The sequence below is a fragment of the Heptranchias perlo genome, chromosome 19, assembly GCF_035084215.1.
Source record: "Heptranchias perlo isolate sHepPer1 chromosome 19, sHepPer1.hap1, whole genome shotgun sequence".
Taxonomy (NCBI): domain Eukaryota; kingdom Metazoa; phylum Chordata; class Chondrichthyes; order Hexanchiformes; family Hexanchidae; genus Heptranchias; species Heptranchias perlo.
The window spans coordinates 4,672,759-4,685,640 of NC_090343.1; the positions used below are offsets into that span (position 1 = coordinate 4,672,759).

The 12,882-nt window shown below is 55.9% G+C and overlaps 1 protein-coding gene across 1 annotated transcript in view; it reads right to left on the reverse strand.

Annotated features, from left to right (window-relative positions):
* angpt4 (angiopoietin 4) overlaps nucleotides 1-12,882 on the reverse strand; it is a 91,439-nt gene that overhangs the window by 5,882 nt on the left and 72,675 nt on the right. The window contains exon 8 of the mRNA XM_068000204.1: nucleotides 3,377-3,507. Coding sequence (XP_067856305.1) covers nucleotides 3,377-3,507 — 131 coding nt within the window. The remainder of the gene's footprint in view (nucleotides 1-3,376; nucleotides 3,508-12,882) is intronic.

The window sequence follows — 12,882 nt, forward strand, 5'->3', positions numbered from 1 at the left end:
AACCCTTCTCAGGGTAATTAGGGGTCAGTCTTGCCCACGTCCTAAGAACAGAAGTGAAGAGAAGCAGGTCAGTGCTCCCTTTAAATGCATGCAGCCAGGAGTCACGACAGAGTAAACATAAACCCGCAACCTCCACCACCTAGAAGGACAAGGGCAGTACGAGCAAGGCAACACCGTCACCTCCAAGTTCCCCTCCAAGTCACACACCATCACGTCTTGGATATATATTGGCCGTCCCTTCATTGTTGCCAAGTCGAAATCCCTACCTAACAGCACTGTGGGAGCACCTTCGCAACACGGACTGCAGCGGTTCAAAACGGCGGCTCACTTGAGCACATAATCTAGGCTGACACTCCCAGTGCCAGTACTGAGGGAGTGCTGCACTGTCGGAGGTGCCGTCTTTCGGATGAGATGTTAAACCAAGGCCCCATCTGCCCTCTCAGGTGGATGTAAAAGAACGCATGGTACTATTCGAAGAAGAGCAGGGGAGTTCTCCCCGGTGTACTGACTAATATTTATCCCTCAACCAAGATCACTAAAAACAGATTATCAGGTCATTTATCACATTGCTGTTTGTGGGATCTTGCTGTGTGCAAATTGGCTGCCGCGTTTCCTACATTGCAACAGTGACTACACTTTAAAAAGTACCTCATTGACTGTAGAGCACTTTGGGACATCCTGAGGTTGTGAAAGGCGCTATATAAATGCAAATCCTTCCTTCTTTCTCAAGGGCAACTAGGGATGGGTAATAAATGGCGGCCTCGCAGGGATGCCCACGTCCCCAGAACGACTGAAACAAAAAGCAGCTCAGGGCAGGACACCAACCTGAGACACAAGGGCCCGTTTACCCTCTGCACTACGTAGGGGAAGATTTGAAGCAACATAACAGACAGATGCTAAATGATCAAGATTTCGACACAGCTGCAAGGAATTCTTTACAAGGACGAATGTTCCAAATGTTCAGCCTGTAGGTCTGGCCTGTGAAAGCTGTCAAGCTGACTAACTCTGCCGTCCGCATTCATTAAACGCTGCAAGCGCTGTGAAATATTAGCTCTCCTGTGGTGAGATTGGCCGGTTTATTCCCCTTGCGCATGACCTTTGGTCCCCACTCATCTATTTTCAGGAAATCTTTCCCGCATTTCAAATAACATTCCCTTCCCTGTGAAGTTCACAGCCTCCTACAAAGAACCTGGCGCTTTATTTATTCGGTGCGAGGAGCCGGATGGACCTCAGATTGTGAGGGAGCAGCTAAGGTCTCAGTGTAGGCATAGAAAATAAGAAAAAGGACTTGCATTTATATAGCGCCTTTCACGACCTCAGGACGCCCCAAAGCGCTTCACAACCAATTAATTATTTTTGAAGCGTAGTCACTGTTGTAATGTAGGAAACGCAGCAGCCACTTTGCGCACAGCAAGATCCCACAAACAGCAATGTGGTAATGACCAGATAATCTGTTTTAGTGATGTTAGTTCAGGGATAAATACTGGCCCCTGGACACCGGGGGGAGAACTTCCCCTGCTCTTCTTCGAATCGTGCCGTAGGATCTTTTCATAGAATGGTTACAGCACAGAAAGAGGCCATTTGGCCCATCGAGCCCGTGCTGGTTCTTTTGTAAGAGCAATCCAATTAGTCCCATTGGCCCGTTCTTTCCCTGTAGCCCTGCAAATTTTTTCCCTTCAAGTGTTTACCTAATTCCGTTTTGAAAGTTATTATTGAATCTGCTTCCATCGTCCTTTCAGGCAGAACATTCCAGATCAGAACAACTCGCCACGAAAAAATTTTTTTTTTTCCTCATGTCGCCTCTGGTTCTTTTGCCAATTATCTTAAATCTGCGTCCTCTAGTTACCGACACTCCTGCCACTGGAAATAAGGGCGCTACTAAGGAACTCATGATTTAAGGAATCTGTAGGGATCTCTGGATGTGACGAGCAATAGGGATTGGAGGATGCGAGGGAGTTATCGGGATCTCAGAGCGTGAGGAATCTGACGGGATCTGAGGATACGAGGGGGCTGTTGGGGAATTCAGCATACAAGGAACGTGCTGTGATTTCAGGAGGTGAAGGGTCTAGGGATTTCTGGGTGTGAGAAGATTTTTTTTTGATAAAGTGGGCATTATCCAGACTCTCCACCCCTCCCCGGTCACTAAAGCAGCAGAAATTCGGGCCTCGAGATCGGGACTGTTTCCTTTCCTCCGTTTCTCTGTGACGTGCGGAGACCAAACAGAAGCGATATTGTCCTCAAGGGACCTCAAAACTTTATCACCCCAGGAATTTCCTGGGGGATTCTCCCGATTGGTCGCTGCAGCTTCGGCAGAAGGTTGACGGAACGCCTGTTTACGTGCGGAGACGGGATTACACAGGAACACAGGAACAGGAGCAGGCCATTCAGCCCCTCGAGCCTGTTCCGCCATTCAATGAGATCATGGCTGATCAGTATCCTGACTCCATCCACCACCCCCACTTGGCTCCATATCCCTTAATACCCTTGGCTAGCAAAAATCTATCGATCTCAGATTTGAAATGATTAATTGAGCTAGCATCTACTGCCTTTTGTGGGAGAGAGTTCCACATTTCTACCACCCTTTGTGTGAAGAAGTATTTCCTAACTTCTCTCCTGAATGGCCTGGCTCTGATTTTAAGTGGGAAAATTTTCTCTCTATCTACAAGTTCTGCTCCCAAGTTATGACAGAGAACCCCACTCGCCCCCCCACTCAAAGAAACTTCCGGCGATAACTAAATATATAAATAAGACGGACCCCGGGTACAATCATCTTGTTAATCTCAGAGGAATACAGAGGACAGACTTTAAATAATAATATCCCGGTAGTCACATGATCTCGCTAACGAAAACATAGAACGCACGTGACGTATTCTAGGGTCAGCCAGGTGGATGAATTCAACCAGATCATGGCTGATCTGCACCTTTGCTCCCTATCCCTTTAATTCAGAGCCAAGGACTTCCATAAGAAAGGCTTAATCCAGGTGGCTCGCTGGTTCGCTTGGTGCGGGGCCGACTATTGTTGGGTTTCTCCTTGGGATGGGGGGAGGGGGGGGCAGGGGGAGGGGTTCTCCCGATCGGGCACCTTGGCTTTGGTGAGAAACCCTGTTTATGTGGTTTATCTGGAGGGGAGGGGAGGGGGGTGGGGGTTTCTCCGTAGTGACGAAGGCCAATCAGGAGAACGTTCCCCACCCCTCCCCTCCCACCCCGGACCCCCCAAGGAAATTCCCGCCATGTGTATGTAAGAAAGAAAGACTTCCCGTTCCCAAGCCCTTTCTACTCCCGACATTAAAGGCGCATCGTAACCAGGCAGAAAAGCACACCCGAGCAGAGGGTGTGAGCGGGTGTGAGCGAGTGTGACGCAGGCCCCTCCTCGTACCTCCGGTTAACATCAGCGCGCACTTGCAGTGACAGTTGTCGTTGTCCGCGTCCCTCGTGCTGAAGCTGGCTCCTTGCACAGCCAGGCTGCTCTGGTGCCCCGCAGTCCCGCTGTATCCCTTTAGGGAAAGCCTGCGGGGGGAAACAAGGGAGAAATGTAACCGGCTGTGGCCTGAGGGAGGGAACGTAGTCAAGGTGCAACGCTGCAGGAGTGAACTCTTCCGGCCCAGAATTTCCCCTCGGAGCCGCTCCCGAAGCCGCCGTAACTCCGCCGTAAATCCCGGTTTCCACGCCCACGGCAGCGGGGCGGGAGCAGCTCCGAGGGAATTCGCTGGCTTATTGTTCCCCGCTTTTTCCCCTCAGGGCCCTGATCGTTGCCGGGGTACAATTTCCACACGGCCGCTGGCACCTCGCCCGCGTGGGCGTTCTCCGTGTGCGGGGCCGGGCTGTCGCGTGTTGGTAAGCTACTCGGGCAAGGGGAGCATCACAGCTGAGCCCTCTCCCATCCTCACCCGACTCCGACGCACGTGTTTTCCAGCCGGGACCACTGGGGAACGTTCAGCAGTGCGATCCTGGCCTGGTGTTAAGAGCCAGTAGATGCAGAGGACAATTGAGGTTCTTGGTGACTTCCCCTTTAAATAATATTTTGTGACGTGACCTGAATTTGTGTCTGCAGCTTTTAAATGTCACATTTCCACCCCCTGCTCCCTTCACCGCCTCCCCCGACCCAATCCGAAAACTTGGGATCCGAGCTATTTCTTGTTTTTGAATTTTCACTCTCTTCCCGAACAGTGGGAGGATTCACGGGCTGAGTAACAGTCTGACAGGCCGTGAAGTGAACACTCCTTCCATGGCCGTAACCATCTTTACACCAGCCGATTGGGAGGGTTTTATGGGCTCCCACAACCCATAGGATGAGGGGGAAGGGGCCGCCCACACCCACCGGACACGAGAATCCCACTGGATGTCAACCCGGAATTCAGAGCCGGAGCTCCGGTCTCCGCTCCCCGGGACTGTCTGGAGCTCCGGTCTCCGCTCCCCGGGACCGTCTGGAGCTCCGGTCTCCGCTCCCCGGGACCGTCTGGAGCTCCGGTCTCCGCTCCCCGGGACCGTCTGGAGCTCCGGTCTCCGCTCCCCGGGACCGTCTGGAGCTCCGGTCTCCACTCCCCGGGACCATCTGGAGCTCCGGTCTCCACTCCCCGGGACTGTCTGGAGCTCCGGTCTCCACTCCCTGGGACTGTCTGGAGCTCCGGTCTCCACTCCCCGGGACTGTCTAGAGCTCCGGTCTCCACTCCCCAGGTCTGTCTGGAGCTCCGGTCTCCACTCCCTGGGACTGTCTGGAGCTCCGGTCTCCGCTCCCCGGGACTGTCTAGAGCTCCGGTCTCCACTCCCCGGGACTGTCTAGAGCTCCGGTCTCCACTCCCCAGGTCTGTCTGGAGCTCCGGTCTCCGCTCCCCGGGACCGTCTGGAGCTCCGGTCTCCACTCCCTGGGACTGTCTGGAGCTCCGGTCTCCGCTCCCCGGGACTGTCTGGAGCTCCGGTCTCCGCTCCCCGGGACTGTCTGGAGCTCCGGTCTCCGCTCCCCGGGACTGTCTGGAGCTCCGGTCTCCGCTCCCCGGGACTGTCTGGAGCTCCGGTCTCCGCTCCCCGGGACTGTCTGGAGCTCCGGTCTCCACTCCACGGGACTGTCTGGAGCTCCGGTCTCCACTCCCTGGGACTGTCTGGAGCTCCAGTCTCCACTCCCCGGGACCGTCTGGAGCTCCAGTCTCCACTCCCTGGGACCGTCTGGAGCTCCAGTCTCCACTCCCTGGGACTGTCTGGAGCTCCGGTCTCCACTCCCCGGGACCGTCTGGAGCTCCGGTCTCCGCTCCCCGGGACTGTCTGGAGCTCCGCTCCCCGCTCCCCGGGTCTGTCTGGAGCTCCGCTCCCCACTCCCCGGGACTGTCTGGAGCTCTGGTCTCCACTCCCTGGGACTGTCTGGAGCTCCGGTCTCCACTCCCCGGGACTGTCTAGAGCTCCGGTCTCCACTCCCCAGGTCTGTCTGGAGCTCCGGTCTCCACTCCCTGGGACTGTCTGGAGCTCCGGTCTCCGCTCCCCGGGACTGTCTAGAGCTCCGGTCTCCACTCCCCGGGACTGTCTAGAGCTCCGGTCTCCACTCCCCAGGTCTGTCTGGAGCTCCGGTCTCCGCTCCCCGGGACCGTCTGGAGCTCCGGTCTCCACTCCCTGGGACTGTCTGGAGCTCCGGTCTCCGCTCCCCGGGACTGTCTGGAGCTCCGGTCTCCGCTCCCCGGGACTGTCTGGAGCTCCGGTCTCCGCTCCCCGGGACTGTCTGGAGCTCCGGTCTCCGCTCCCCGGGACTGTCTGGAGCTCCGGTCTCCGCTCCCCGGGACTGTCTGGAGCTCCGGTCTCCACTCCCCGGGACTGTCTGGAGCTCCGGTCTCCACTCCCTGGGACTGTCTGGAGCTCCAGTCTCCACTCCCCGGGACCGTCTGGAGCTCCAGTCTCCACTCCCTGGGACCGTCTGGAGCTCCAGTCTCCACTCCCTGGGACTGTCTGGAGCTCCGGTCTCCACTCCCCGGGACCGTCTGGAGCTCCGGTCTCCGCTCCCCGGGACTGTCTGGAGCTCCGCTCCCCGCTCCCCGGGTCTGTCTGGAGCTCCGCTCCCCACTCCCCGGGACTGTCTGGAGCTCTGGTCTCCACTCCCTGGGACTGTCTGGAGCTCCAGTCTCCACTCCCCGGGACCGTCTGGAGCTCCAGTCTCCACTCCCTGGGACCGTCTGGAGCTCCAGTCTCCACTCCCTGGGACTGTCTGGAGCTCCGGTCTCCACTCCCCGGGACCGTCTGGAGCTCCGGTCTCCACTCCCTGGGACTGTCTGGAGCTCCGGTCTCCACTCCCTGGGACTGTCTGGAGCTCCGGTCTCCACTCCCTGGGACTGTCTGGAGCTCCGGTCTCCACTCCCTGGGACCGTCTGGAGCTCCGGTCTCCGCTCCCTGGGACCGTCTGGAGCTCCGGTCTCCGCTCCCCGGGACTGTCTGGAGCTCCGGTCTCCGCTCCCCGGGACTGTCTGGAGCTCCGGTCTCCGCTCCCCGGGACTGTCTGGAGCTCCGGTCTCCGCTCCCCGGGACTGTCTGGAGCTCCGGTCTCCGCTCCCCGGGACTGTCTGGAGCTCCGGTCTCCGCTCCCCGGGACTGTCTGGAGCTCCGGTCTCCGCTCCCCGGGACTGTCTGGAGCTCCGGTCTCCGCTCCCCGGGACTGTCTGGAGCTCCGGTCTCCACTCCCTGGGACTGTCTGGAGCTCCGGTCTCCGCTCCCCGGGACTGTCTGGAGCTCCGGTCTCCACTCCCTGGGACTGTCTGGAGCTCCGGTCTCCGCTCCCTGGGACCGTCTGGAGCTCCGGTCTCTGCTCCCTGGGACTGTCTGGAGCTCCGGTCTCCGCTCCCCGGGACTGTCTGGAGCTCCGGTCTCCGCTCCCCGGGACTGTCTGGAGCTCCGGTCTCCGCTCCCCGGGACTGTCTGGAGCTCCGGTCTCCGCTCCCCGGGACTGTCTGGAGCTCCGGTCTCCGCTCCCCGGGACTGTCTGGAGCTCCGGTCTCCGCTCCCCGGGACTGTCTGGAGCTCCGGTCTCCACTCCCCGGGACTGTCTGGAGTGAGGTTTGAACCCTGCACCTTCTGACTCGGTGGTGGGAACGCTACCACTGAGCTCCATGTGAGTTACCAATCACTTGGAAAACCGCACATTAAATGAACCCTCAATTCCCCGACACATTGAAAGCTCTGTTCCAGCATCGAGACACATTTGTCCCCATCCTGATAGAATGTTGGACACAATGCACTTGTTTTTATAAAAGGAGAGTCAATCTATAATTCTACAGGAGGTTTCATTCATTAACATAACAAGAAACTGCTACAAACACAATCTTTATAAACTAGCACTGATTTTACTAACGAGGACGAGCTGGGGCTCAGGTCCCTGCTCCCACTCCCTGGGTTGTGCACTTGATGCTTTGCCAGTGAGCTGAGGGGAGGGGCACTGTACCTAGGCTCGTTCTATTGCTTCTCTGGAGGATGGCGCAGGGAAAGATTCCGACAGATTTTAAGGAACGTCAAGCTGCCAGGAAGTGACCGTGGTGACGCTGTCCCTCTGGGATGCTTTAGTGAATGGAAGAGTCGGCAGCTTGTGCTGTTTTAAGCAAAGCCTTGCACTGGAGGGAGTTCGACTGCCCTGCAATGGCAGCTAAACTCCTCTCACAAAACATCACGCAACAGAAGGGAACACACACGGGCTCTCGCTATATTTATCTTTCTCCGCACCCAACCTGGTCATTGATTAAAGAAACGGTGGCCCCCCAAATCCCTCAAACCCCATTCCATCATTGGGGGGGGGGGGGAGCAGGGTGGAATGGTGTCTGGCACTGACCCCCCCTTCCAAATATCGGGGGTGGAGTCATTTGGGGAGGTGGAATATCCGAGTGGCTGCATTCCACTCCCCCGGGTGGTGGGGGGGGGGCACATTCCTAACGACAGGCAACTGCTTTGTGACTTTACCCCCTCCCTCCCCACTCCCACCCCCCCTCCCCCTCCCTCCCCACTCCCACCCCCCTCCCCACTCCCACCTCCTCCCTCCTCACTCCCCCCCCTCCCTCCCCACTCCCACCCCCCTCCCCACTCCCACCCCCTCCCCACTCCCACCTCCTCCCTCCTCACTCCCCCCCCTCCCTCCCCACTCCCACCCCCCCTCCCCACTCCCACCCCCTCCCCACTCCCACCTCCTCCCTCCTCACTCCCCCCCCTCCCTCCCCACTCCCACCCCCCTCCCCACTCCCACCCACCCTCCCTCCCCACTCCCACCCCCCTTCCCTCCCCACTCCCACCCCCACTCCCACCGACCCTCTCTCCCCACTCCCATCCCCCCACCCCCTCTCCCTCCCCACTCCCATCCATCTCCCTCCCACAATCCCACCCCCCTCCCTCCCCAATCCCATCCCCCTCCCTCCACTCCATTCCACTTTCCCCCCCCCCCCCCCCCGATTCCCACCCCTTCATGGGGGCTGGTGGCAGGAAAGATAGGATGGCTGGGATTCCTTCATCGTCACTGGGTCAGAATCCTGGAACTCCCAACCTAACAGCACTGTGGGAGAACCTTCACCACATGGACTGCAGCGGTTCAAGAAGGCGGCTCACCACCACCTTCTCAAGGGCAATTAGGGATGGGCAATAAATGCCGGCCTCGCCAGCGATGCCGAGAATGAATAAAAAAATAACTTCCGTGTTGCCGGTCCTGCCTCTTTCAATGTGGGTGCGAGAGGCCACATCTCTCCGATTGGACCATGGGCAGTAATGATCTGGTGGGGCTGGGTCACATGTTAAATTCCACCTCCCCTCTTGGCTGCTCCCCCCCCCCCCCCCCCCCAAAATTCGCATCTTCGCGCTGCTCTTCCAGGCCGAGGGATCGTGAGGCCCGTTTCTGTCTCAATTTTCCACTCTTGACGGCGCCGTCTGTCACCCGTGAGCCCAGGCAGTGACCGTCGGCGGGCTACTCAACCGCGGGAGACTTCACGCCTGAGCCTGATCCTGTCTTCACCTTCGACATCCGCACTTTCCAGCAGGAGCGGCTGGACAGTGATTGGGAATGGGAATCTTGGCTGATGGCTCCCTTCCTCCATCCTGAGGCACTGAGGAGAATTGTAGCAGCTCCCCCAACGCCAACGCCCGGAATCAGAGAACTCAGCAAAAGAGTGGCGACCAAAGCAGGGATCTGCTTGTTTGCATAGCTCGGCACCAGATCGGCCAGCGTTTTTACTTATTAAACTGCCGAGGATATTGTAAAATAGTAATCTTCTCCCTTTAACCCATGTTGCTTCTGATCCTCTGTTACTCTGCTTTAAAGGGAGTGGCCGATTCCAGTTTACGGAGCTGCTGCACTGAAGATTAGTATGGGGGGGGGGGGGGGGGTGGGGGGGCTGGAATTCTGCGGGGACTCTGGGACTCTCCGTAATTCCAGAGAGCGGCCGGCGGAACCCCAGGAAAAGGAACGGAAAAGAAAAGAACTTTCATTTCTATAGCGTCTTTCACGACCTCAGGACGTCCCAAAGTGCTTTGCAACCAATGAGGTACTTTTGAAGTGTAGTCACTGTTGTAATCTAGGAAACGCGGCAGCCAATTTGCGCACAGCAAGATCCCACAAACAGCAAAGGACCAGATTATCTGTTCGCTAGCCATGTTGGCTGAGGGATAAATACTGTATCGTAGGATCATTGTAAATACAGCACAGGAGGCGGCCATTCAGCCCATCGTGCCTGTGCCGGCTCTTTGAAAGAGCTATCCAATTAGTCCCATTCCCCTACTCTTTCCCCATAGCCCTGTAAACTTTTTCCCTCTTGACACTTACTATTGAATCTGCTTCCACCACCCTTTCAGGCAGCGCATTCCAGATCATCTTAAATCTGTGTCCTCTGGTTACCGACCCTTCTGCCAGTGGAAACAGTTTCTCCTTATTTGCTCCATCAAAACCGTTCATGATCTTGAACACCTCTATCAAATCTCCTCTTAACCTTTTCTGTTCCAACCCCAGCTTCTCCAGTCTCTCCAAGTAACTGAAGTCCCTCATCCCTGGAACCATTCTAGTAAATCTCCTCTGCACCCTCTCCAAGGCCTTGACATCCTTCCTAAAGTGCGGTGCCCAGAATTGGACACAATACTCCAGCTGAGGCCTAACCAGTGTTTTATAAAGGTTTAGCATAACTTCCTTACTTTTGTACTCTAGGCCTTAATAAAGCCCAGGATCCCATGTGCTTTTTTAACAGCCTTCTCAACTTGTCCTGCCACCTTCAAAGATTTGTGTACGTACACCCCCAGGTCTCTCTGTTCCTGCACCCCCTTTTAGAATTGTACCATTTAGTTTATATTGCCTCTCCTCGTTCTTCCTGCCAAAATGTATCACTTCACACTTCTCTGAGTTAAATTTCATCTGCCACGTGTCCGCCCATTCCACCAGTCTGTCTATGTCCTCTTGAAGTCTGTTACTATCCTCCTCACTGTTTACTATATTTCTGAGTTTCGTGTCATCTGCAAACTTTGAAATTATACGCTCTGTACCCAAGTCCAGGTCATTAATATATATCAGAAAGAGCAGTGGTCCTAATACTGACCCCTGGGGAACACCACTGTATACTTCCCTCCGGTCTGAAAAAAAACATTCACCACTACTCTCTGCTTTCTGTCCCTTGGCCAATTTTGTACCCAGGCTGCCACTGTCCCTTTAATCCCATGAGCTTTAATTTTGCTAACAAGTCTATAATGTGATACTTTATCAAATGCCTTTTGAAAGTCCATATACACAACTTCAACTGCATTACCCTCATTAACCCTCTCCGTTACTTCATCAAAGAACTCAATCAAGTTAGTCAAACACGATTTTCCTTTAACAAATCCGTGCTGACTTTCATTTATTAGCCTGTACTTTTCCAAGTGCCAATTAATTTTGTCCTGGATTATTGTCTCTGAAAGTTTCCCCATCACCGACGTTAAGCTGACTGGCCTGTAATTGCCAGGTTTATCTCTCTCCTCTTTTTTGAACAGGGGTGTAACATTTGCAATTCTACAGGTCACCAGGGAGAACTCCCCTGTTCTTCTTCGAAATAGTGCCATAGAATCTTTTACGTCCACCTGAGAAGGCAGACCGGGCCTCGGTTTAACGTCTCATCTGAAAGACTGCACCTCCGACAGTGCAGCACTCCCCTCAGAGGTGAGAGTGGTACCACTGAGCAGGAAGAAAAATGTGCAATGAGGGTCTCACAGCCCTGCTCTTGCAGGCGGGCTCTGCATCTGGGCCGTATTATGTTATATTGAACACACATGCAGTGAAGGAACTATGCTTTCCTTTCCTTGTCGCAGAGACATGCATGGTTGTTATTAGGGGTTACCAACCCTCCAGGATTGTCCTGGAGTCTCCAGGAATTAAAGATTAATCTCCAGGACACAGCTGCGAGCAAAACACCTGGGAGAAAAATCGTAGGGGCATTAAAAATAAAATGTGTTTTTCTTTCACAATTGTTTGAATGTTTTCGTTTATTAGTTATGAAAATATAGGAGATTGAGAAAAGGCGGTTTGACTGACATTCAAGAATCATCCAATCGTGTAATGAATCCAACCGTTCACCTTCCGATTGGTGGGGGAAGGCGCTAAACTGTGAGGATGGACGTGTCGGGCGACCAATGGCGGGTGAGGGGTGCGGGGCCGTGGGCGGTAGGAGGTCACGTGATGAAACCTCCAGGTGTATGTCCAACCAGGGTTGGCAACCCGCGTTTTTTGGGCTTACTGGATGGGCCTGGAAAAGAGGCTTGCTGGGGTTTGGAAAGCTGGTGGGTGGGGTTTGGAGAGCTGGTGGGTGGGGTTTGGAGAGCTGGTGGGTGGGGTTTGGAGAGCTGGTGGGTGGGGTTTGGAGAGCTAGTGGGTGGGGTTTGGAAAGCTGGTGGGTGGGGTTTGGAAAGTGGGTGGGTGGGGTTTGGAGAGCTGGTGGGTGGGGTTTGGAAAGCTGGTGGGTGGGGTTTGGAAAGTGGGTGGGTGGAGTTTGGAGAGCTGGTGGGTGGGGTTTGGAGAGCTGGTGGGTGGGGTTTGGAAAGCTGGTGGGTGGGGTTTGGAAAGTGGGTGGGTGGGGTTTGGAGAGCTGGTGGGTGGGGTTTGGAGAGCTGGTGGGTGGGGTTTGGAGAGCTGGTGGGTGGGGGTTGTAGAGCTAGTGGGTGGGGTTTGGAGAACTAGTGGGTGGGGTTTGGAAAGTGGGTGGGTGGGGTTTGGAGAGCTGGTGGGTGGGGTTTGGAAAGCTGGTGGGTGGGGTTTGGAAAGTGGGTGGGTGGGGTTTGGAGAGCTGGTGGGTGGGGTTTGGAGAGCTGGTGGGTGGGGTTTGGAGAGCTGGTGGGTGGGGGTTGTAGAGCTAGTGGGTGGGGTTTGGAGAACTAGTGGGTGGGGTTTGGAAAGTGGGTGGGTGGGGTTTGGAGAGCTGGTGGGTGGGGTTTGGAGAGCTGGTGGGTGGGGTTTGGAAAGCTGGTGGGTGGGGTTTGGAAAGTGGGTGGGTGGGGTTTGGAGAGCTGGTGGGTGGGGTTTGGAAAGTGGGTGGGTGGGGTTTGGAGAGCTGGTGGGTGGGGTTTGGAAAGCTGGTGGGTGGGGTTTGGAAAGCTGGTGGGTGGGGTTTGGAAAGTGGGTGGGTGGGGTTTGGAGAGCTGGTGGGTGGGGTTTGGAGAGCTGGTGGGTGGGGTTTGGAGAGCTGGTGGGTGGGGTTTGGAGAGCTGGTGGGTGGGGTTTGGAAAGTGGGTGGGTGGGGTTTGGAAAGTGGGTGGGTGGGGTTTGGAGAGCTGGTGGGTGGGGTTTGGAAAGCTGGTGGGTGGGGTTTGGAAAGTGGGTGGGTGGGGTGTGGAAAGTGGGTGGGTGGGGTTTGGAGAGCTGGTGGGTGGGGTTTGGAAAGTGGGTGGGTGGGGTTTGGAGAGCTGGTGGGTGGGGTTTGGAGAGCTGGT